The sequence below is a fragment of the Phallusia mammillata genome, chromosome 7 (genome assembly GCF_965637545.1).
Source record: "Phallusia mammillata chromosome 7, kaPhaMamm4.hap1.1, whole genome shotgun sequence".
Classification (NCBI taxonomy): Eukaryota; Metazoa; Chordata; class Ascidiacea; order Phlebobranchia; family Ascidiidae; genus Phallusia; species Phallusia mammillata.
In genome coordinates, this window is record NC_137258.1 from 15,649,904 (window position 1) to 15,674,793 (window position 24,890).

Below are 24,890 nucleotides of genomic sequence, written 5' to 3' on the forward strand. Positions count from 1 at the left end.
ATTTTTTTTTTTTTTTTTTTTTTTTTTTTCTTTTTTTTTTTTTTTTTTTTTTTATTGATAAATAATAAAAAAATAGAGCGAAAAACGGTAACAAATTACATCACACTTCAGTACATAACAGGCGACACCACTTTTTGCGGTAAGCAAGAAAGTTTCCACGTTTTTTTGATACATGACATTCTGATACACGTACTGAGTTAAGGAAGCGTACAAATCTAGATACCGTCGGTTTATTTTCACTGTATTTGCATTGGTAAATGACATATCTGGCACATAACAACATACAGTTCACCAATTTATCGCCGGATCCACCATTGTGGACACCAAAAAGTAAGTTCACGGGAGGTAACGTCAGTGGGACTCGGGTTCTAGCACTAATCCATGCACAGACGTTTTCCCAATACAGTCTAGTTACATGACAAGAATAAAAAACATGGTAAACATTTTCTGTAGCATTTTTACAGAATGTGCACAAGTCGGAGTCAATTTTCCCAAAGGAGTGCAATATTTGGTTGCACACGATGGCATTCAGATTTAATTTAATTTGAAAACTTCTCAACCTATTTTCAATAGTGGAATTAAAGTTGTTAATATATACTTCTCGCCACGGCATCTCAAAATTTATGAAAAGCTTGTTTTTCCAAAATTCTTGGGACTTAACTGGCACGCGAGCCACGCTGTCTTGTAGCTTTGTGTAAATTGTTTTGACGCTGTTTGTGTCTTTAATAAAATTCAATAAATGTTCTGACTGAGTTGTTTGTGGGTCGATATAGTTTTCTGAGTCCCATTGCTCAGGCAGACTTGAAACAAGTTTTATAAATTGAATGAACTCTGCGTTATTAGCCTGAAAATTAAATTTTAACGCCAAGTTGTCGTAAGTTTCATACTCTCCTTCCTTAGTCAATAGGTGTTTATGTAACATTACGCCAGAGTCGATCAGGGGTTTCATACAGAAAGTTTTAGATTGGTACTTAATTTTTTTGTTTAGCCAAAGTGTCCTTTCTGTCGATTTTGTTTTTAGCAGATTTAAAGTGTGTATGCAACTGACAAGGGTGTGGCGCAGGGTTCTCAAGGGTAAAACACGTTTAACCTCGGCTCGATTGAGCGATATAGTTGCATTTAGAAAAGCGTTAACTCTTTGTCCCCTTAAGTATGGTGCCTCGATTTGCTTCCAATCAGCAACTACGCTTTCATCAAGAAGTTTTTGAAACCATTTAAGGTTTAGTGCCAGAATATAATTTTCTACATTAATCATTCCCGCCCCTCCCTCTTCGATACTTGCGCACAGTGTTGTTCGTTTGACCCTTTCCCATTTTGATCCCCATAAAAAACGGAACAGTATACGGATTAGTTGTTTCAAATATTTTGCTGACACTGTTACGGGCACAACGCAAAGTTTGAAAGTCAACATTGGCACCAGTAGGCTTTTAATTATTGTTACTTTCCCCAATAAGGAAAGACCCCTTGTCGACCACAGGTTTGCAATAACTTTGATCTTTTGCAGTATAGGTAAAAAATTGTATTCTAGCAATTTTTCATCGCTGCACGTCGTGGTTGGAATTACAACCCCCAAATACCTAGTTTTTTCAGAAGGCCACAAGAGCCCGGATTGTTGCATCGGTTTGTGGCAACAAGATCGTTTGGAACCAACAAAAAATGCGTTTGATTTGTTCATATTTATTTTGCATCCCGACATATCGCCAAACTCTGTGATTATACTTAATGCTTCGCGAAAATCATTATCGCTGCCGGAGAGAAACAAAACGGTGTCATCCGCAAACATGGAAACTTTAAATTCTTTGTCATGTACTTTTATACCTAAAAAGTTCCCCTGTCTTAACATTATTCCAAGGCATTCAATACTTAGAACAAAAAGCGTGGGAGACAGAGGATCACCTTGCCTCACTCCTCTTTCGACTTTAAATGGCGCAGATACAAAACTGTTATTAATTATTGCCGATGTCGGGTTTTGGTAAAAACATTTAACATATCTAATAATTGTTGGGCCAAAACCAAAAGCTTCTAATGCAGAAAACATAAAATCCCAACTTAACGTATCAAAAGCTTTGAATATGTCCAATGACAAAATTGCCCCTGGAATGTTTTGGTGGTCGGCACTGTCTATAATATCAAATAGAAGTCGAATGTTAGTACCAATATATCTATTTGGTATGAAACCATTTTGGTCAGAAGAGATTACATGGTTCAAAACCGACCGTAATCTGTTGTTAACTGCTTTAGAAGCAATTTTATAATCAGCATTTAGTAGCGTAATTGCCCTATAACTACCTGGGTGAAGCGGGTCCTTATCCTTTTTGGGAAGAAGAGTTATAACAGCTCTGGACTGCGAAGGAGTCAAATTTCCAATTTTTATCGAATAACTCCACGCCGCCGTAAAAAGACCTTTTAGGTTTTCCCAAAATGTTAGGTAGAACTCGGCGGGGAAGCCATCGAGTCCCGGTGACTTATTTTTGCCCATGTCTTTTAGTGCGTTTAAAAACTCGGTCTCCAGAATTTCAGTTTCTATTTTTTCCATGGCTTCTAGCGGAATTTGGGGAAGTCCCAACGATGCTAGTTTAGACGCATTGATGTTTTTATGTTGGACTTTATCATCCCTTCTATACAGTTGTTCATAAAATTTCGCTAAGCTTTTCAGAATTTTTTCTTGATCTGTGAGGATTTCCGATCCAGAAATTAGGCGATTTATACTTTTCTTTTCACCCTGTCGTTTTTCCAGGTTTAAAAAGTATTTCGTATTTTTTTCTCCGTCTTCAGCCCAGCGAGTCCGACTACGGGTAATGGCGCTGATTGTTTGGCGCTTTAGAAGTTTATCTAGTTCGTTTTGAAGGGCAGATAAATTGTCGTGTAGTTGGTCACGTTCCGTACCCGTCGTGTTACAAACAGCATTTTGAATTGTGACGATATCCTTTTCTATTTTCGTTAGTTTGGCGCTGTTATTCCGTTTTTTTTCGGATGCATACCGGATTGTTTCCCCTCGGATCACAGCTTTTAAAGCGTCCCACATAACATGCGGATTGATAGCGGAATCTTGATTATCCGTTTTATACATGTCAATGAGGGATTTAATCTTTTCTATATAATTCAAATCGGTTAGGAAACTCGCGTTTAATTTCCAGTAACCCTTTCCACGTGGTAAGGGATTAACGGCGACCTCTAGGGCGAGCATATAGTGGTCGGACATGGTCCCAGGAACAATGTCGACCTGTTTTACATTTTGTATTAGATCATTACCAAGTAAATAAAAATCGATTCGAGATGCCACTGGGGGATTTTTCTGAACCCTTGAGAACTTTTTCAGCATTGGGTTTTTGTGGCGGAAGATATCTGTGAGGTTGAAATGATTAATGTAACGTTGTAAGGTAGCTTTTGCTTTTTGGTTACTGTGGATTGATTTTCCGGTTTTATCTAGGTCTGTATTAATTACAAGATTAAAGTCTCCTCCCATTATAATTGACGCGGTTGAAAATCCGTTAAGCGTGGCAAATAATTTTTCAAAAAAGTCTGGATCATCTTTGTTTGGTGCATAAACGTTTACCAACAATAGTGGCTGCGAATTGATGGTCGCTTCTATCATTATAAATCTACCGTCTACGTCTCGGTATATATTCGTTAAAGAGTAGGAAAGATGTTTGGCAAAGAGAATTGCGACCCCTCGACTATTGGTGCTTCCGTGTGCCCAAAACGCTTCACCGCCCCACTCCATTCCCCACAATTTTTCATTCTTCTCACAGCCATGTGTTTCTTGTAAAAATGCTACATGACATTTTTTACGGTGCAAATATTTAAATATAGTTTTCCTTTTTAGAGCTAGGTTTAAACCTCGAACATTGAGAGAATTAATTTTAAGAGCCATAAAATCTAAAGAGAGAGAGTGATATTTCATTTTTGCACTTGTACTCCAATATTAATGTCCCATTCATATTCTATGCCACATTCGCACAAAAACGGTTGGCTGGGACTGATAAGACGAGACAATTTCTTACCACACTTACAATTAATAATTTTGCATCTACATTCTATGTTAGAACATTCTTGGCTCGTTGTCACGTTCGGCAATAAATTAACGGTTTTACATAAACAAGTTAATGAAAACTTTTGGCACACAACACATTCAAATAAATTACCTTCCACTTGGAATTCCGGTTGGAAGTCTCTGCAACACGGCATCCATCTCATTCGATTGTTGCAGCCCGGGCACTGACACGTTTTCGTGTTTTCCTGGACCAGGAAGAGCTCTTCAATGCAGCATTTAATTGCTACCAAAAACTTTTTTGAGCAGCTCCAACATATAAACGTCTTTGATTCTTCAGTTAGATGCGCTTCTGCTTGGCACCCTGGACAGATTAGTGAAATAGTTTTCTCACAAAAGCTTTTGCTTTGTGGAAACTCCTCAGGGCTTCGTTCCAGTCTTTTCCTGCTGGCTGTTTTTAAAGGTGCCTTCTTGTCTTGTGGGGTGCTTGTCATCCCGCTTTCTGTTACAGGTAGGTTGCCCGAATCCTCGCGATTTTCCTGCTGGTCACCAACAATTAGGTCAGGCGCATTTGTTGTGATTTTTTGATTGCATTCGGCCACCTCAGGGCGAGTCGGGGAAGTGTTATCAGCGTTTGTACGCTGTCCAGTTTCCAACTGTTTTCCTTCTACAGTTCCAGTTAACACAGGAAAATCGCTTTTTCTTTGTGAACATTCAGCTTGTTTGTGACCTTCCTTACCACAGTATTTACAAGTGAAAACTTGACCGTTGTAGGTAACATAAAATTCGCAGTTTCCAATCCTTATATAGCTTGGGATAGGTTTTTTCTCCACATCTTCAGCATTCATAGTTGCGATGCGCATTCCAGATAGCAGCCCTTCTTTACCTTTTCTGTGTATTATTTTTAACACTTTGCCGTATCTATCAGAAAGTGCTTCAGCTAAAATTTCATTTGGAAACGGCACCGGCACCCATCCAATCGCAACATTAATCCTGTCGCTTTCGTAAAGTTTAAGTTGTTTAACTTTACCTGACAACTTTGCATAAAGTTCAAGAATATTTTGTCGGCTTGTGCAAGTAACATCTATGCTGTTCCCTCGCATTTCAGCTATTCCAATGACTTTTTTTATTGAGAAATCCAAATTTTTCAAAATCTCGATTGCATCATGACGCTTGCATACATTTCCAGTTTTGAAGTTAAGACAATTCGGTCTTCTTAATCCTACCGCTGTTTTATTTACCGCCTGTGCGTAACTTGGTTTGTCCGCCATTTTTTAGCTCCGCACTCCACGAGCGCAACACGTGAATGTCGCAGTTTTAGACATGACCCGCATGAAAATAGTTTTGGGTGTATAGCGCTACAAGTGGCAGAATTAAAACGAAGGGCTTGTTTGTAAATATATGTATATTTGGGGTGCCTTCGAATACTACAGGTGCGCTAGGTGCGCTTGGTACCTCGCTTGGTAACCTTTTTTCGTGCAACGCAACTTAAAAATAGTGCAGGTAACTCTCTTCAGGGCGATTAAACTCATAATAGGTACGACGTAACTCGAAAATACTGCAGCTGTGCTGTTTTTATGCGACAAACCGTAAATACCGCAGTTAACGTTAAACCACGCAAATAATGCTGAAAAAGTGTTACGATAGTCCCATCACACATCCAAAACCTGAAACTCTAAACCCCTAACCCTAACCCTAACCCTAACCATAACCCTAACCCTAACCCTAACCCTAACCCTAACCCTAACCCTAACCCTAACCCTAACCCTAACCATAATCCAAACTCAACCTTAAAACCAGCACCTACAGCATTATTACGTTACGTCGCAGTAACTACGAGTTTACTCGCTTCAAAAAAGGTTACCTGCACTATTTCCGGGCTTTGTTGCATTAAAACGAGTTACCTGTAGTATACCTAGCGAAGTACCAAGCGGACTAAGCGCACTTAGCGCACCAAGCGGACCTGCTGTTTTCGAAGGCACCGGTATATTTGTCGTCCACAACGTACGGATGTACTAATGCGTCTTACTGAGGCTGGAGATAAAGAAACTCAAGTTACAGCGTAATGGTTTGGAAAGTTCTCTTGCTACTGTTATTTCAGCAGTATTTAGGCAAGTTTTGTTTTATTTATAAATTTTTTTTATGTTTCTTTTTCAAAAAATTAGTTATGCTCTCCATGCCTCATAAGCGTTTTGTTACCATTTTAAGTTGTTTAATTGTTAACCTCTTTTACTGTTAATGATTTATTAACCATTAAAACCTCTGTCATTTAAACTAATAATAAGTGCATTGTGTGTGTACTCTTCCTGCTAGTGTTTGAAACTATCTTTCCTGTAGCGCCCGACCTTCTTTCCTAACATGGGTGGTTAGCTTGTAGGACCCCCTTGACTTATCCCATCAGTCATGTTATGCTGGACCCCTGCTATCGGGTTTATGGTTTTATATTTTTTCTCTGTTCATATCTTTAAGACCATTTAGGCTTTTCCCAACTTACCTGTTGAACAAATAGTAAGTCATGCTAACTATTTTGTTATTAAAGATTATTTTATTTTTGTTGTTTTAAAGCATGTAATCTTTAATACATTTGAAATTGATTAACATTCAGCTGATGAAAAGAGTGATGTTTTTCAGGTGCTGTTGGTAAATGTGGGCCTTACACTCCTCCACTTTTAAGTATAGGAGCTGTCAAACAGTCTCCAAGCAATGGAACAAATCCAGGATCAGTTATAACATTCTCATGTGATGAATTTTGGCTTTTGGAAGGGTCACCACAGGCAACTTGTGAAATTAACACATGGGTTATGAGTACTGGTGTGGAGCCGAAATGCACAAGTAATGGAGTTTTGTGTTTCAATCTCTTTGGCTTTCTGCTTTAAATTATTAGCTGACACATGAAAAAAGCCACTGTAAAAATACATCTACCTAATTGAAACTGAAGTGGGCTTCTAGATCATACTACATTATTTGTATTTTTTATGTTTATTTTTAACACCCTAATCCATTCTGGTATATATATTTCCATCTTTCCAAAACATTGTCAATGTCTACATTTTACAAAACAATTACATACTTCAAACAAAACTTATTATTGATCATAATCTTTCTATTATATATGAGTTAGTAATGAGAAAAAATGGTCATATTTACCTGTTTTGGTGTCAGCCACTTTATATCAAAATAATTTAATGTTTTTGGTTAGTTTGAAAATACTTTAGTTGAATAATACTGTTGTGTTAAAAACTGTAATGTTATGCTGATACAGAACTTGGTTGCAGTGTAATTTCACCCCCAACTAATGGTGAAGTGACTTGCACTGTTGGTATGAGTACTGGATCTTTGTGCTCATTTTCATGCAATGATGGATTTGATTTAGATGGTGAAGTTGCAATTTTCTGTAATCGTGATTTGACTTGGTCAGAACCGGTACCAGTTTGTAAGGGTAGGTTGAAAATATATTATGTGTAATTTCACTTGTCTAGTTTTGGTTTTAACTGGTTTTGTCACATGAAGCATGCTTGAAGCAAATTTTTTTGTCAACTCTGTAATTGCACACATAAAAAGATTTAATCATAAAAGTTTATGTGATTTAATTCTATAAACAATACAAACATGCATGCCCATGGGTTTTGAGAACCCCATACATCCATAACCAACTGTTGTGCAGTTTCATCATCCGAGCCATGTGAAGCTCTTCCTTCTGTGGGAAATGGAAATGTTGAATGTACAGATGACAACAAACAAAATTCGATTTGTACATATACTTGTGATCTTGGATATTTACTGGTTGGCAGTAAAAGCATAAGATGTTTATCTTTTTGGTCAGATGTATTTTCTTCATGCACACGTAGGATTATTTACAATTACTTTCATGTAATGTTTTGCAAACCAGCCACAATAAACACCCTTTTTTGACTTCCCCCAAAATTAGCCAGCATGTCTTGGTTATTTGGCCAGTTAGACTCCGTCACTATCTCCCATTATGGTAACACCCTTACTTTTTATACATTTTATTGTGGCTTAGTTTGTTATTATGGGTTCCATGAAGGGGACACATATTGTTTTTGTTCATATTTTTGTCTTTTTTCTGTCTAACGTTGGTTTATGATACACATTTGGCCAAGAAAGAGTGCTTCAAATTTGGACAGATGTTAGTTATCAATTCAAATTTGATCCTCCTGAAGTTTGACCCCGAATGACCCAGTAATTCACACAGGCCCCCAAAATGTAAAACTTGTAAAACGGCTGTACTGACTAAAGTACATCATCTAGGAGTTTTATGCTTTGTTGGTTGGTGCAATGTAAGGTTTTTCAAAAGAATTTTCATACTTTTAATAGAATCACTCATTTTTCACCTCTTAAACACTGAAATAATCGGTTAGAAACGGTTTCACCCCTAAGAGGTGATTTAAACCAGTGCTCTTCAACCAGTGTGCACGGTGCACCTTAGGATGCACCAAAATATGCACGGAGTGCACCAGTACCAAACGGTATACACAGTTGCATCACAAACTTTTATTGAACCATAAATATTTGACTTTCAGAATATTAGAAAAAAATGTAGCTTTCAACTGATGTATAAATGAACCTCTGTATTTTTTTAAAATGTTGATGTCTAACACTTTCATTGTGGTTGACTTTTACACCAAACGTGTTTGATCAAACATATTTACACTAAAAGCTTTGATTTTAAGTAAACAGGGTGCATGAGTTCGTCACAACAACTTTAAGGGTTCACCAAACCAAAACAGGTTGAAGAGCACTGATTTAAACTACACAAACATGCTTCAGTTTTGTATATGTCAAGCACAACTTTGTTGATCAACATATAGATGAAAAAATAAACTTGACTTTTTCGAAAGCTGTGATAGATAGTCTTTAAATTCTCGTTGTCAGCTTGGCAGCGGCATGACCGCAGGACACTAAAGGTGAACTTGTAGGTATGACAAATCTACTGTAGCTTTTTTATTTTTGACATATATATCAATTTAAAAATAATAAATACAAAACTCCTGTCTAAATTAGGCAAAACAGTGTTGTTGAACACTAAGGACTGTGTGCTATTGAAAACAGTGTCAAAAGGTCATTAAACGGTTGTTTGGCATGTGCACCGTGAGGTTACTACAGGTCAATGGTAATCGTTTCTCAGAACAAATTTAAGTGAAAAACAATTTGTTGTGTAAAACTTTGTAGCAAATGGCTTTTTAATTTATAGTGTCTATAATACAACTGTTAAGGCTTTCTAGGAAAATTTGTGTTTAAAAACTGACCTTGAATAACAGGATTTAGGTCAAAGCAAGTGATTAAATTAGTATTTTTTTTAATTATGTATTTATTATTATATATTATATGACATTAATGATGCGAAAAGAATACGGACAAAACTTTTTTAAAGTTGGTTTAATGCTTTCTAATAATTTGTCCCTGAGAATCTAAAAATAACCGCAACATTTGTTTACCGTAAATCCGCACAAACATGTGTGTGGGAACCCATTCTTTTGTTTGCAAAAACGATCATTTGTGCAGATCAAATGATGTGTATAGAAAATTGGGAAATTGGATGTACAGTATACAAAATAAAAGTATATTAGAAAGCCACCTTTCTAGTTTATATTATCCATAAACATTATTTGGCTAAATTATCTTTAAAATGCGAAAAAAATAGAGTATGTGTAATGACAAATTAATGTACTTATTACTTATACTTACTTATAAGAAAATTGGTAGTCCTTTGTATGACTTCCCATGAAGAAGCTCACAGTATCAAAACAATTGGTAAAACATGCTGTAAATGGTATGTAAGCTGTTTAAAATATTTCCACTGTAGTTCTCTAAAATGTGCTAAGATAAATATTTATTATAGCCCCTACAATAACACACATTATACCACAAACTTATTCTAAAATTTTACTGTAATATCTGAATGCAATAAACTGTTCAATTAAATCATGACTAGTCTAATAAACCATATGATGTTACCTTGTTAGTTTGTTTAACATGACCTCAGTTGACATTTAAAATATGTTATATTTACAGGTGTTGTTTGTTCAGTTCACAGTGTGTCATCTGGTTTGGTTGATTGCACAGATAAAAACTTTTTCAATTCAATTTGCAAGTTTAGTTGTGTAAGTGGTTTCATGTTGAAGGGATTACAACAACTGACATGTTTGAGTGAAGGAAATTGGAATGGAGTGACACCAATTTGTGAAGGTTTTGGACAACATAACCTTTTAGCAAAAAATAGCTTTGCAAAAAATGTATTTGGCTCCAAATAAAGCTAAGGGCCTGGGCCTACTCTGAGGATGTTTGGAAATAGAAATATAAGAAACATGTTTTTGAAATAAGAAACATGTGAAATACTTCTGCAACTTCAGTTTTAGTAATTTAGTTATATTAATATATTTGTCAATTATGGATGTCTTTTTGCACATGCATTTTGGATTCACTGTACTGTTTGTTGTACTTTTTTGCAGCTGGCCACGCACTTTTTAGCAGAAAAAATTCGGCCATTTAATAAAACTGTCAAGTATATTGATTTGATTTTTTGTGTGTAGAAAGTACAGGTGCATGTGATGAAATTAGCAACTTGGAAAATGGAAGAATTACATGCACAAATGCATTTCTTATGTTTTCACAATGCAGATTTAGTTGCAATAATAATTACATGCTAGTTGGGGCATCAGTTGTGAAATGTTTATCTGACCTCAAGTGGAATGCATCAAAGCCATCTTGTGTAGGTATGTTATGTATTGTTTTACTTCTAGAAATTGGACTTAATACCATGTTTACTATGTTTGTGTTATACGATATTTTTATAAAAGCATTATTTTTCACAAATGGTTTGACAAGACATCAATTCTAAAATTAAATTGTTTCCAGCATCTGTATGCCCTCCTCCACTGTCACTGATATATGAAGATGCAGTAGCTTGTAATGATACCAACAAACTTTATTCTAATTGCAAGATAAGCTGTACAGAATCAGATCAAATTGAAGAACAATATTGCTCTGAGTCAGTTGGGTCTGGGGAGGGAAAGTGGAAACTTCTTACAGAAAAATGCATGTGTAAGTTACCTTAAATTATCTGCAGTTTAAACTGTTGAGGTAAATTTTCAGAAAAACAAAACAAAGGGTAAATTGTTAATTTTAAATGCACATTTGTGTATAATTTAATCACATATATTCTTATTATGTACTAAATTTTTGTTTGTTTTGTTTTCCCCCCAAAGTCAAAATAGGTTATAGTGTACATGCAATATTAAAATGTGCTAAGCCACCCTTCTAGTGTTTCATATGCGTTTTTTCTTTAGCAGGACAGGTGGAAGGTGCTACAAATATTGGTAAGTGCAGTTTACTGCAAATTCTGGCCTAATTGCCTCAACTCACGTTCTTTAAATACATGAATTTATAACACAGCATGCGATAAAGCTTACTTAGATGTCTTGATATTGATTGATGGATCATTATCAACAACCAAATTTCAACAATCCATTTCTGTTGTGACAGTGCTCATTGACAGATTGTTTCCTTTAGCAATATCTGAAAGAATTTGGTTTAGATTGGCTAAAACTGATTCAAGTTTTTGTGGCTCATCTTCCCCGATACTGGTATTATTTTTAATTTGATACATGAATTAAACATGTTTAAAAAACATTTTGAATTTTCAGACAATGCCTATGGATGATTCTACATATGTTGGGCTTGAAAGTTTTTTCCAAGACATTGTGCAAGTTGCTGACTGTGGAACACCTCCCCATTTCTTAAGGATTGCATTTGATTTCTTGGCATACACAAGCAGACCTCTGGCAAAACCAGTGTTGTTTAATATAGTGTTTGGTGAAGTAACTCCCAATATCCTATCTGAAGTTGAAATGCTTAGTAAAGAAGGTGGAAGCAAAACGATATATTGTTGTGTCTCAAAAAAAATGAAAAAATATCTCACATTTTAAATCAAGAAGTTTATAAACAGTTACTTCCGTTTAATTTAAACATCTAAATATTCAAACAAATTTAGCTGTTTACAAGATTTATCTGCAGGGGCTAGCATCTCCATGCTAAATCTTAACAGTAACATTTCCCTTCACATTCATCCCAATTTCCTACACTATGTGGCAAAAGTAGAACAGTTTGAGTCTGTTGTTCACCAGCTGGCAAGTGATCTACAAACTTCTCAGTGTCCAGGTTGGTGTCTTATACACATGTTGCAATGTAGGCATTGACCTGTATAAAACAAACATTTTAGGTCCAAGATGTAATGTAAATGAGTTGAAGATAGAACAGGGAAAAGTGCAGTGTAGTTTTATTCCTGGTTCTGGTACAGCTTGTGAGTTTGAATGTAATACTGGCTACATGTTGAACGGAGTTCGTGTCCTTAAGTGCTTGCAAACAGGGGAACAGACATTTGGATGGGACTTTGGTTCTCCAATTTGTCAGGGTACTGCAGTTTGAAGTCAATTTGGTAGAATCTCTTCTGGTCAAAAGATAGTAAAATATTTTTTAGGCCAGTTCTGCAAAGAAATTGTAGCTGGTGAGGACATGACAGTTGAATGTTCCAATACAAATCAGTTTTTATCCGAGTGCACATTTTCCTGTGCAGAAGGAACCTTTCTCATAGGTCCCAAGTCAATTACTTGTATCAAAAACTCACTGGGAGATTTAATTTGGAGTGATATGTCACCTACATGCAAAGCAGGCAAGGATCTTGAAATACGCCATTTCAAAAGATTTGAAATCTTATTTTAATGTGCAACAGGTCTTTTATGCCAACCACCACTTGTTCAACCAAGTAATGCTATACTCACTTGTCCTGATGGTAATCTTTACAATGCTGAATGTACAGTTTCTTGTGATGATGGATACACAATGCGTGGACACAAAACATTGAAGTGCAATAATCCACAACCTGATGGTACCGTATTATGGAATGCTAATGTTCCGACATGTGAAGGTATATTTCTAGACAACATACAACTACTGAACAAAAATTGAGACCGAAAATGAATTTAAACTTAAATTAGATGCTGTAATATGCACAGCATCTGATGCAATCAAAATCAGTGCATTCAAACCGTAGCAAATTTACCGAGCCAGCATTATGAAATTTACTATTAATGTTAAAAAGTGACATGGTTTGAGCACTGGTGATTTGTTAGGTAGTCATTTGGTTTTGTTAGATTGTGTTCAATGTGACAAGGATATTCTTGTTGTTCTTGATATCTCTGGTGCTATGCCAAAAGAAGATTTCCAAAAACATCTTGTAATGGCTATTTCAATTATTGAGCAATATGTGGGTGCGATTGAAGAAGGTGGTATTTATCTTGGAATTGTGCAGATTGGAGGCAATCCAGTTGTTGTTTGTGGTTCTGGAAACATAGAGGATGTGTTCCAGGTTAGATATTATATTCTAAGTTGCACAACACACTTTTGTTCTTTCAACAAGATACATATGTGTTTTTTGATTTGTCATACTATGCAAATTGTGCAGGAAATTTAAATAGAGAAACATTGCATTTTATCATTTGCAGATTGAACTTGATTTGTCAACTCATCAAATGAGCCAAATTAGGTTTATTATTGATAATATTCACCAGACTGGCGGATGCCCTGCAACACCCATAACATTTTTACACTCAATAACCTACCTGGAGGCAGTGGGAAGACCAAAGGCATTTACAGGGAGGCTGATAATTCTCATTACTAATGCCAATTTATTCACCAATAGTGAAGAAGTATCCGAGTTTATCCAAGAAACAGGTCCCTGTTTTTGTTTTATATAGTCAAACCTCAAGCATCTTGTGCATGTGGAATTTATGTATTTTGCTGTAGGTGTTGAACTTACTGTCATAGATGTTGGAAGCTCATTTCAAAAAAATGTAAAAATTCTTGGAAAAGCAGAAACAAAAAATGTTGATTCACTTTTGTTTGATCCTATTTTAGTTGATGATGTCACTGAAGCGCGAGGTTGCAACGATATTTAATTTGTCTTTAAAGAAATATTGTGAAATTTAACCTTTGAAATGGCCAGATGTTTCTACCTATTTTGGAGGATTTAGGTATTTTGTAAAAAAATATTTTTTTTAGGTTTTATGTGCAGAGGTGATTGGTATTTTGTGGATCTGGTATTGGTCTTGAGTTTTCAAATTCTAAAATTGTGGATTTGAAATGTTTTGAAGAACCGAATTTTCAACACAGTAATGCAAAGATGCTGCAGGGCAAGAAACCTGAAACGAGTGCTATTGGCTGGTCCGAAATCCGAATGATTTCGAATGCATGAAACAACGTTAGTTTCGTCAATAAAAATTTATGCCTGGGATGGTTGCAGTTTGGTTGTGCCTACCCATAACACAACAAATAAAATATTGACCCTCGGGGTTTAAAAGTATTAAATAAAAAATGTGTGGTGTGTTGTTGCAGCTAAACAATACTTATGTTAAGTTGTGTCAAAGCCGAAGAACGCCAAAAAATAGTTTTAGTTTTTGTCAATTTTCAGGTAAATTTCCCACAACGTATGGACACCTTCCAAGCGCGGTCAGATTTGAGTACACTTTAATTATGTTTCGGTAAATGTGGGCGTTGTTCACAATTAAGGAGGCGGGGCATTTTTCGGCAATGTGCAGCAGACGCAGAGTTGCTCTTGGCAAACCGCGGTTGCGACACATATAATATTGCAGCGAGAAAACGATCGTTCGCCACTTGTGTCCAACATCAGGCGCGTTGTTGAAAATAACCGCATTAGTCTTGTTTTGTTTTTTTCACACACAAAGTTTATAACTCAGCTTGTTGTTTAAGTTGTAAAAATGGCAGCAAGTGTTTCAGTTCCAGAAAGGAAAAGTGAGGTGAAAAGAATTTTTGAAAATATGGAATATGGACCTGCCCCAGAAGCATCCAACGTTGCAAAGGTAATCCATCAAAAAAGGGCTTGTTTATTTTCAATTTAAAATCATTTGTTCTCATTAGTATTTTTTAGAGTAAGCGGCTATAAGTATTTTTTATTTGCATCTGTGCTTTTTTGCTCCAATTAACAACATGTAAATATCATTAGGCTTGGCTGCAGCAACACGATAATGCTCTGGGACATTTTATTGGTGGAAAGTGGGTAAAACCAGAAAATAGAAAAACATATGACACTTGTAGTCCAGCAACAGGAGAAGTTTTAGCTTCAACAACTCAGGTATTTATCTCTACAAATTAACAAAATACAGCAGGGAAAATACTTATATCTTCATTTAATAACATGCAGGGTGAAGAAGAAGATGTAAATAATGCTGTGTCTTGTGCGAAGGAAGCTTTTAAATCTTGGTCTCAACTTCCGCCTCATTCAAGAGCCAGGTAACTCCAAGGCTGTTTTTTATACTTACCATAGATTTACATGTTTGTTAAATCAATGCTGTGATTATGGGTCCACTTCCAACTTGATTTGTTGTTGTTTTTCTTCCCGAAGTTTGTTCAGCTCATTTTGCCATAAAATATTTTATGAATTTGGCTGAAACTTACACAGATCATAGGTATAGTTATGTAGATGTGCACTCAACTTCGTTTGTCTTGATAACCCTTGTATTTACCTTGATAGCCCCCTAAAATGCATGATTTTTTAAACAATGTCGGAATTGGCTAAAATTTGGATAGCTTGTGGAATATGCCATTTATAGGTGTCATTTGTTGTGTTCAACCCTGTAGGCCAAGCCTTTGCACTATCCCCCTATGTTGCAGGGCACAACAAATGAAAGGCTTTTGTGGTGTTGTATCATTTTTAGAGGGACCAGGCACATGCTATTGTGTTTGTGGATTGCTTGGTGGTGTTTTTGCACAATGGTATTTAGGGGTTTGTAGCCTTATGACATCAAAGGCACTAATGGTTGTTGCTCAAAACACATCTAGTGGTCAAAATTTTGAACATTGGCCGATTGGGACAAACTTTGACAGTACTGTTGATTGGGTTATTGTTGTTTCATATTTTATTAGTATGAGTGTATTACTATGTCAGTTACCTCACCACCCCTCTTAATTGGGTGAGTGTTTGTAATAGTGTCTGAATTGGCTGAAATTTGGATAACTTGTTACATTGATTGGTTGATTGTTGTCAACATTTACCCCATGAGCATAGGTGTCGATTCCAGGAGTGGCATGCAGAAATAGCTATGCTGCCACCCCAGAAATTCCCTGGCACTGTCTTACTCTATAGCAGGGGTGGGCAACCTACGGTCCGGGAGCAACTTTTGAGCGGCCCGCAACTCGTATTTTATTTTGATCGGCCGGACGAACTGTATGTGTTAAAGCCCAGTTTATACCAAAAGGTTGTTACATTAAACGTTGATGGTTATTGGTTTATTACAAAGAGAAGGCATTGTTACGTACAAAGACAAAATCTTTGTGTGTTTGACTTTGCCTAGCACTGCTATGTTATTGCATGACCACCGTTGCGGCCCGCCTCCGCAATATAACACTACTTTTTGGCCCGCGCATGCAAAAAGGTTGCCCACCTATGCTCTATAGTATACCTTTACATACCACAATAATAAGTATTAAATATACCACAATAACACTGCAAGTTGGCAAAACAATCATAAAATATACGCTCAGGTCAAAAGCGTACAAAAAATGCTATATTTTCTTAATTTTTAATGAAGACCTTTTCAGTAAAAAAGTATGTGTTTTGCATCAGTAATAACTTATGCAATTAAAGTTCAGAAACCTCAATTTGTACAGGTGACCTTATATTAAGTTAGTGTACCCAGCAAAATCTCAAAAGCACTGATCTAGATAAACTCTGGCCTAAAACAAATTTTTTTTATACACAAGATCTTTGCTTAGTCCAGACTAATTTGTCGATCCAATTGAATCTGGACTTATAAATTATGGTTAATGTCCTAATATAAACGCTCCACAGATTAGCTAGTGGAGTGTTTTTTAACCGACTAGTGTCAGATTTTCATTTTTGTGTGTGCCAACTATCATCTCTTAATTGTCCAGTTTGCACAACAATTCTAGAACCGGATTGTGATCTTATTTGTCACTAAAAGCACTCTCATTCCACCTGTAAAGTGTCCTGCAAACCAAAATTTTGTATGTTATATTTGATTAGATATCTCTATGCCATCGCAAGAAATGTGCAAAAACACCACAGACTTATAGCAGTGATGGAAGCACTTGACAATGGTAAATCAATTAGAGAGACAAGGGATTGTGATATTCCTCTGGTTGCAAGGCACTTTTATCATCATGCTGGTTGGGCTCAACTTTCAGACACAGAAATGAGAGGATGGAAGCCAATAGGTATGTCATTTATTTTGCAAGAAAAATATGAGGTCCCACATGTTATAGGTTTTTTAAATCATTTGTTGTGGTTCCCTGCTTTAAACAATTTATTTTGTAGGTGTTGTTGGTGCAATTGTGCCATGGAATTTTCCTCTCATGTTACTAACCTGGAAGGTAGGAAGTACACTTATGCTGAATGTTATGTATGATAAAGTACTACCTATTGTTTATTTAGCTGTGTGTGTGTGGCAGAACAGAAGTGATGCTTGCGTGGCAGCAGCAGTTTGTCAAAACAACCTGAACTAATTCCAACTAGACATTCAACATTAAACCCTAATGCATTTGCTATTTCCAAATCAAGCATAACACAACATGTAAATCTACACACCTGGCAAGCAAAAAAATAATCACAAAAATATGTATAGGTTTGTCCTGCTTTAGCAATGGGAAACACAGTGGTATTAAAACCAGCAACATTCACAAGATTGTCTGCTCTTTTGTTTGCTGAAATTTGCCATGAGGCTGGGCTACCACCAGGTACACAATTTTTACCAAACACTTTTAACCGATAACATTTTTTTTATCTTTGTCAAGTCGTAAATAGTATTCAATATGTTAATATTGACAGGGCTATAATAAATGTGTCCAAATTTTTTGTTTGCTGCAAGGTTTTGCTTTGTATGTTTTTTAAATATTATTTTAACAGGTGTCTTTAATGTTGTGACTGGAAATGGGGCATTTGGTAGCAAGTTAGCAATGCATCCAGATGTTGACAAAGTTGCGTTCACTGGTTCAACCCCTGTAAGCATTTTTCATATGTTAAAAACTTGTTACATGTATGTCTATCAATAATGTTTTTCTAACATCATTTTCATATATTAGGTGGGTCAGACCTTGCGAAGATTAACCGCTGGGACTGGAAAGAAATTGTCGCTTGAGCTTGGTGGAAAGTCACCAGTGATAGTGATGGAAAATGCTGATTTGGACAGCACAGTTGAAGGAATTGTTGATGCTATTTATTTTAATCAGGGACAGGTAGATAAAAGTCTATATAGGTTGAATGTTCTTGACATAAATCTTTGAGAAGATTGTGGTTATGAATGTGATAGGACTACCAATTTTGATCCTTCTGTAATGAACCTTCGGTGTAGGTTTGCAGTGCTGGTTCAAAACTTATTGTCCAAGAAAATATCTATGATGACCTTATAGCTCGACTCAAGGAAAGAATGTCACATTTTCGACTGGGCCATTCACTTGACAAGGTGTGTTTTTCAACTTCGATATGAAAGGGAATGGTTTCTTTTTTTAGGTTGTATGTTTTCAATGCCCTAATCATGACAATTTCAGTACTCTCTAGAACAGTGGTAAACCAGCCACTTTTCGCAACCCCCTGGATTTTTGTATTTATATATAATAGACCCAACCAACCTTAATGATTCAGCATCCCCGCACCCCCTAGGAATAGTTCTCGCACCCCGTGGGGGTGCGTGCACCCCTGGTTAAGAACCCCAGCTCTAGAAGAAGTGTTAATGTGATTTGTTGGAACTTAAGAAGAAAACTTGCCCTAATATTACATAATGTTGTGTTTTGCCCTTTAGGGTATTGATGTAGGTGCAGTTGTGAGCAAACAACAACTGGCAACAATTACAGAATTTGTTGAAGAGGCAAAGGTAGAAGGTGCAGAAGTATTCCATGCCCCAGTACCTGTGCCACAAACAGGTCTTTTCTATCCACCTACACTCATCACAAAAGTGCAAACTGTGTCTAGGGTGGTCAGGGAAGAGGTAAGATTTGGTTGATAGATCTTAATGGGTATTCAGTTTTGTGTAGATTTTCAGTTTTAAAATCTTGCAGAATTTAAAAGTTTAAAAACTACTATTTTCCTGTTCTGTTACGACTTTACCTAGCAGTGAACTTTTAGTTCGATGGAGTATTTCCTTTAACAAAGTTTTTGTTCCATTGGTGTAAATCTATACAGAACACTTGTTTAGGAACTTGATATTGTGCTAACGTTTTTCCCACTAGCAAGGTGGGCATCATCAGAGCAATAAACCTTAAATTGTTGGAGGGAAAAAGAGCATGATAATGAAGAGTGTGGTGCACAAACTTAGCAGACATTTTGGACACTCTTGAAGTTTTAGGAAAAGTGTTTTATATAATGTATAAAAATCAATGCCTGATGTTTTACAACTGGAGAGAAACGTAATCTTCAATTAACAGAAATGTTCTCACAAAATGCGATTCAGGGTACTTCCAAGTTTTAGCTGCTGTTATCGTTGCCAGCATAGGATATAACATCTGAGAAATTCGGCTGTTTTTCCGCCAAATATTTGGTTACACTCTGTACCTTTTAAGGTGTGTTTGGTGCATCATGACTACCTTAAATCTAGTACCATACTAAACCGATATTAAACTTGTTTTGCAATAAATCCCTCATTTATCTGCTCCTACATCACTTTTATTTGTACAGAGTGAGTGCGTCTTGCATGTTTTCAGTGCATTCTGCATTGTAAGATAAATCGTTACTGTAAAATGCAAGGATTTGTGTTTTAAGTGTTTTATCAATGCCATACCGTGATTTGCAGATTTTCGGCCCGGTATTGGTGGCACTTCCATTTCGCACTGCGAAAGAGGCACAATCAATCGGAAACAATACTAACTATGGTCTTGCGGCCAGCGTATGGTCCGATCATCTGCCCACAGGTAAAATTCATTATCGATATTTAATCAAACGCGACACGTCCGCCTTAAATCAATCTACATGAAGATCGTGGTGCTTTGCGCTCAATAAGATTAGGCCTATTGTATTTGTGCGTCACCTATCTGGAAAACATACTTAGGCTCACGCGGAATTCTAAGTCTCAGAACCCACGAGTTAGGGTCTGGAAAATAAATCACGGAATAGGTGTGCATTTAGTTTAAAAATATGTTAAAAAATGTTTTTCTTATATTTTTACGGAGCTAAAATAGTTTGCAAACGGAATTCAAGACTTTATCCAACTTGCGATGGCACAGTTTCGAAAAACTGTCTTTGTTGCGTACCATTTCAAACCCAAAAGACTATTTACTTCAAACGCGATCTTTTTTAACCTTAAACGATATTACATATATTTTTGCATTAATTTTGTTTCAAAACCCATCTTTTTGTGTGTAGCACTCGAATTGGCAATCTCGATCAAAGCCGGTTCGGTTTGGGTGAATTGTCACAATCTGTTTGATGCCGCTGCTGGTTTTGGTGGTTATCGTGAAAGTGGTTTTGGTCGTGATGGTGGAAAGGAAGGTTTGTTTGAATACGTGAGACCAGCTTGGGAGGAGAGACCTCGTCCCGAGTGCAAAGAAGTAAGTTGGTTTTATAATACAAAATATTTTGCGCCACCTTGCGGCGGAAAATGCGCCATATGGAGGTAGGCTGTGTAGACCTCTCTGTTACCACCTATTGTGCCTACTAAACTCGCAATATCAACTAAATGCTGGTTAGCCTAAGGCAGGGGTCCGCAAATAGTGGGTCGCGACCCAAATTTGGGTCGCGAGACCTTCCAGTCTGGGTCGCGAAATATATTAAATTTCCCATGAATTTAACCATCGCATCTACAGTATTAATGAATTTCGGCTTTTTTAACCTTTTTATTATTATTGCATTTTACGTATGACTACGTAACTAATAACTATGACATAAAGTATATGTAACAATGCAAAAAGATAAGCGCACCTATGCAAGCATCCGTTTTCTGATTAGCTGTGTTCTCTACACAGAGCCCACAGTTCTCATTTGTTAGAATAAATACGTTCGTTACCTACTGTTTTATGCGAAAATAATAGCAGTCTTAATATTGATATTTAGTTGATTAGCATTTTCCACAAACGTACATGCTAAAATACTTGGGTCCCGAGAATTTAGAGCAATTTTGCAAAATGCTTGGGTCGCGAGAATTTAAACCAATTTTTTAGGGTCGCGCCAAAAAGTATTTGTGGACCCCTGGCCTAAGGCCCTGTGAAGCCCTTACTCTTGCTGTAAGTAACGAACGTATAGTCACGATTCGATCGTATACATGTAACACTTTTTAAAACTCGACACAGTTGTTTCTAACAGTGGTTGCCTCCTAATCATATTGAGAATTATCTTCACTTGTATGAGTGTGACATAACAAAGCTATTATAAAATCCATTGTGACGTCATACGCGCAGTTGGACGCCAAGTGGCCTAGATTGGCATTGTTTATTGAGATGTGTGACGAGCATCAATGCGTTACGCACATTGCTATTTACAGTTTTGTCTGAAATTGCAAGATTCAATACTAAAACAGCCGGTCAAAATTTCTTGAGGGGGAGGGGGGGGGCACCCCCCCCCCCCCCCTAAATACGCTAGTGTTTACAAACGTTTTTTGGCGAATGTAGCCGTTTGCAAACCGTTCTGCACGCTTCAGTAGTTTAGTATCACTCTACCACACGTTTAGAGTTAAGAAACAATGGAACCCGGTTTCGAACTGTTTTTTAGATTGACGTAAAGTCGTTCGGATCTACGTTCGGAGGAAGCATCATACCAGCACCCGGTCAAGGTCAACCCACTGCAAACGATGTACAACAGAATGGTATCCGGCTACCAAAGTAAGTACTTTTTTCGTTTTGCTTCTTTTACCATATCTGGTTTCACGGTGTTGCTGCAAAGTGTAACCCGAATATTGCGGGCATTGTAATTGCACGTCTGTGTTTTCACTTATACCAAACAAACTTGCTTTCGTTGTTGAGCGATGAACTGCTTACAGGCTTGTGAGATGTTGTGAAATCCAAACGACAAATATTCAATTCATGATAAATTGTACAGGGTCGACCACACATACAAAGTATATTACGGAGGTGCCCAAAAACGTCCTGATGGATGTTATTCACGTCCAATTTATGCGATTAACAAACAGATTGCGGCCTACGTGGGGGACAGCAACAGAAAGGATGTGAGAAATGCAGTGGAAGCTGCACATAAAGCCGCCCCAGGGTGGGGCAAGAGAGCAGCTCATAACAGGTTTGCATCAAATTTCTGTTCTATTTTTACTGTTTCTTTGCTGGCCTGGAAGTCGCAAAGAATCATGTTTGTCCAAAACTGGTTTGTCGAGAAAACAAAACGGTTAAGAAAACAAAACCAGACATTTAAACACTCGCTTTTGTTTTTATCAGCGCCAAGTTACATCATCGCATTTTATGATTATAAATCCACTGTAGTCATGAGAAGCAATATTAAACACTACCACTTATTTTTGTCAATGTGTTTTGTCAGAGCCCAAATTGTTTATTACATGGCCGAAAACCTTGAAATGCGTCGTAGTGAAGTAGCCAACCGCCTTACCCAACTTACAGGTGAGTCAAAATACTTTAACGTATATGATGAAAACGAAAAGTTATTTACCGTTTAATCAGCATAGTAAGGATGCAACTAGTCTCAGGTAGATATGGAGTTACAAACATAAACTATGTATAAAATTACTTTTGGTACAATGTGTGTTTTGGTATTCCTATGCTGAAATCACTTATGTGTACAGGAGAAAGCTTGGAATCTTCTATGCGCGAAGTTGATCTTTCAATTCAGAGATTGTTTTATTGGGGAGCTTACGCAGATAAATTCGGTGGAAGTGTTCAAGTAAGTTGATGATAGGGAACCGTTCCCGGCCTGAACCTAAAACTACAAGCGTGTAAAGCAGTGGTTCTCAAACTCGGTTTTCGGGGCCGCATGCGGCTCCCAACTACTTATTTTGCGGCTCGCACCAGACCTCAGAAAACCCACCAAAGATTGCTATTTTAGCTTTTAAAGTCATAATCTTTAGTGATTTTCTCAGGGTTTCGTTTTTTTGCGGCTCCCTACACACTTAAAAAATACCTTTTGGCCCCGACAATAAGAAAGTTTGAGAACCACTGGTGTATAGTGTAACGTCAGGAATGTTTTTTTTTTTAATTCAAGTCCGATCCCCAACCGAAGGATCGGCACAACTGTGGTACAACCCACTTGTTTGTCGGAAAATAAAGTCGTAACAATTGTTCATACGTGTGACATTTTCAACAAAATCCAAGCGTATCAAGTCGCTCCACCAGTTGTTGAAGTGTTGTGGCATTACCATCGCTCATTACACATAGATTTATAATAGTAAAAAACTAAAACCCCAAATCCATTGTACACTTTTTCGCTTTTCAAGCGTGGCGAATTTGCGTGGAAAACAACTTCACGTTGTTTCATTTCTCGGTGTTTCGCGATCTTATTCCTTTGTTGTATTGGCAGGAGACACAGTTGTATGGTTGCACAGTTTGTATCAGGGAACCGGTGGGTGTAATTGGTATCGCTTGTCCTGATCAAAATCCTCTCCTGGCGTTTGTTTCACTTTTCGCTCCAGCTGTGATTCGTGCAAACTGTGTTGTCATCATACCAAGCGAACGACACCCGATTCCAGCCTTGGACTTCTACCAAGTCAGTTACTCTAAAACAAAAACTGTCAACTATATTTTAATATTTTCATGTTCTTTATGGTAGCTATGGTTATTTTACGCACAGTGATTGACAAATTTTACTAATTACCGCCATGTTAAGGTGTTCGACACATCTGACTTGCCAGGAGGTGTGGTAAATATTCTTAGTGGAGGCCGTGATCACGTGACCAAGTATCTGGTGGAGCATCAGAACGTGGAGGCGATGTGGTATTTCGGATCGGCGGAAGTTAGTGACAACATTTTCAAAACATTAGTCCAATCTCTAATGAATGCTACTGTGATCTTTCAAAAACAAACGCAGTTTTAAATGCAGCCAATTTGTGTACCTTGATAGGTAAAACCGAATTTGTTGGTGTGTTGCAAATCATCACTATATCACAGTTCTTTCTTGACCGTGCACGAACCCATCAATTTTTTTAAAAACAATTGCAGAAATGTGCTGATTGACGTTTTTGTTCAGAATAATGTTGTATTTAAACTGTTATTTTGTGTGTTGAAGGGTTCAAAGTTTGTGGAGCATTCGTCAGCAGAGAACGTAAAGAGGACTTGGGTAAATTACGGCATTCAGCGTGACTGGAGCGATCCTGATCAGGGTCAAGGTGAGGAATTTCTCTACCATGCCACGCAATGCAAGAATATTTGGATGCCAATGGGAGTGACGTATGCCAATTAAACATCGTGAAGAAAACAAATGTACACAAAGTTGACCAAGTTTTTCTTGGTTTGGTGCTCGGTTAATTTTTGTTCTAGTTTGTGATTGTTTTTAAGAAATCACGGTGAGTTCCTTTTTAGTATCGGCGCCCCATCACTGCGTTTATCTTTTGTATATTAAAAAACTTTGAACACAAAATGCGTGCTGCAGTGCGAATTTGTAAGTCTAAAATAATTTTGCTGCCACCTGTAAAACTGTGTAATTTTCACATCATAGATAAGTTGATCTAACTTTCCATATAGTATAACAATGTGTTAAGCTTGACATTTCATACATTTTTACTCCTGCTTTCATTAAGTAGTGTCATTAACTTTAACGCCATTAGTTCCATGTTGTATTGTAAATCTTGTCGCTGTATCGTGTGTATTTTACGATGATTATTGGTGAGAAAAGTGACGAAAAGCCCATGTCAAGTGTTTCGCCACAGTGTGTTTCTTTTATGACACAAATACAAAATTTGGCACCTTT

The 24,890-nt window shown here is 37.0% G+C and overlaps 2 protein-coding genes and 1 pseudogene across 3 annotated transcripts; 2 read left to right on the forward strand and 1 right to left on the reverse strand.

The window, feature by feature from the left end:
• Positions 1-294: 294 nt before the first annotated feature.
• Positions 295-5,300, reverse strand: LOC145237264 (uncharacterized). Its single transcript, XM_080100066.1, has 2 exons — positions 4,146-5,300; positions 295-407 (listed from the first exon to the last, which is right to left on the reverse strand). The coding sequence occupies exons 1-2, from the start codon at positions 5,260-5,262 to the stop codon at positions 352-354; spliced, it is 1,173 nt and encodes a 390-aa protein (XP_079956192.1). The 5' UTR covers positions 5,263-5,300; the 3' UTR covers positions 295-351.
• A 442-nt stretch (positions 5,301-5,742) lies between these two features.
• Positions 5,743-14,715, forward strand: LOC145239037 (complement receptor type 2-like; annotated as a pseudogene). The gene is made up of 16 exons (XR_013862220.1): positions 5,743-6,102; positions 6,623-6,823; positions 7,254-7,430; positions 7,656-7,835; positions 10,025-10,198; positions 10,543-10,725; positions 10,868-11,053; positions 11,299-11,328; positions 11,405-11,595; positions 11,656-11,934; positions 12,110-12,680; positions 12,741-12,935; positions 13,162-13,376; positions 13,513-13,741; positions 13,814-13,948; positions 14,069-14,715. The product of XR_013862220.1 is annotated as a complement receptor type 2-like (transcript).
• On the forward strand, positions 14,715-24,890 carry LOC145237433 (aldehyde dehydrogenase family 16 member A1-like). The gene is made up of 19 exons (XM_080100289.1): positions 14,715-14,886; positions 15,030-15,158; positions 15,228-15,316; positions 17,070-17,260; positions 17,361-17,416; positions 17,668-17,779; positions 17,949-18,043; positions 18,125-18,277; positions 18,394-18,504; positions 18,841-19,026; positions 19,828-19,945; positions 20,397-20,581; positions 21,738-21,847; positions 22,065-22,259; positions 22,512-22,591; positions 22,774-22,871; positions 23,505-23,690; positions 23,811-23,936; positions 24,210-24,890. Exons 1-19 carry the CDS (start codon positions 14,785-14,787, stop codon positions 24,381-24,383), a joined length of 2,496 nt encoding a protein of 831 aa, XP_079956415.1. The 5' UTR covers positions 14,715-14,784; the 3' UTR covers positions 24,384-24,890.

Coding starts and splice junctions, on each gene's coding strand:
- LOC145237264 (XM_080100066.1), bottom strand. CDS start 5,262: ATGGCGGACAAACCAAGTTACGCACAGGCGGTAAATAAAACAGCGGTA. Junction 408..4,145: donor ACCGGAATTCCAAGTGGAAG/GTAATTTATTTG, acceptor TCATGTAACTAG/ACTGTATTGGGAAAACGTCT.
- LOC145237433 (XM_080100289.1), top strand. CDS start 14,785: ATGGCAGCAAGTGTTTCAGTTCCAGAAAGGAAAAGTGAGGTGAAAAGA. Junction 17,417..17,667: donor TCATGTTACTAACCTGGAAG/GTAGGAAGTACA, acceptor AAATATGTATAG/GTTTGTCCTGCTTTAGCAAT. Junction 22,592..22,773: donor CCGCCTTACCCAACTTACAG/GTGAGTCAAAAT, acceptor TTATGTGTACAG/GAGAAAGCTTGGAATCTTCT.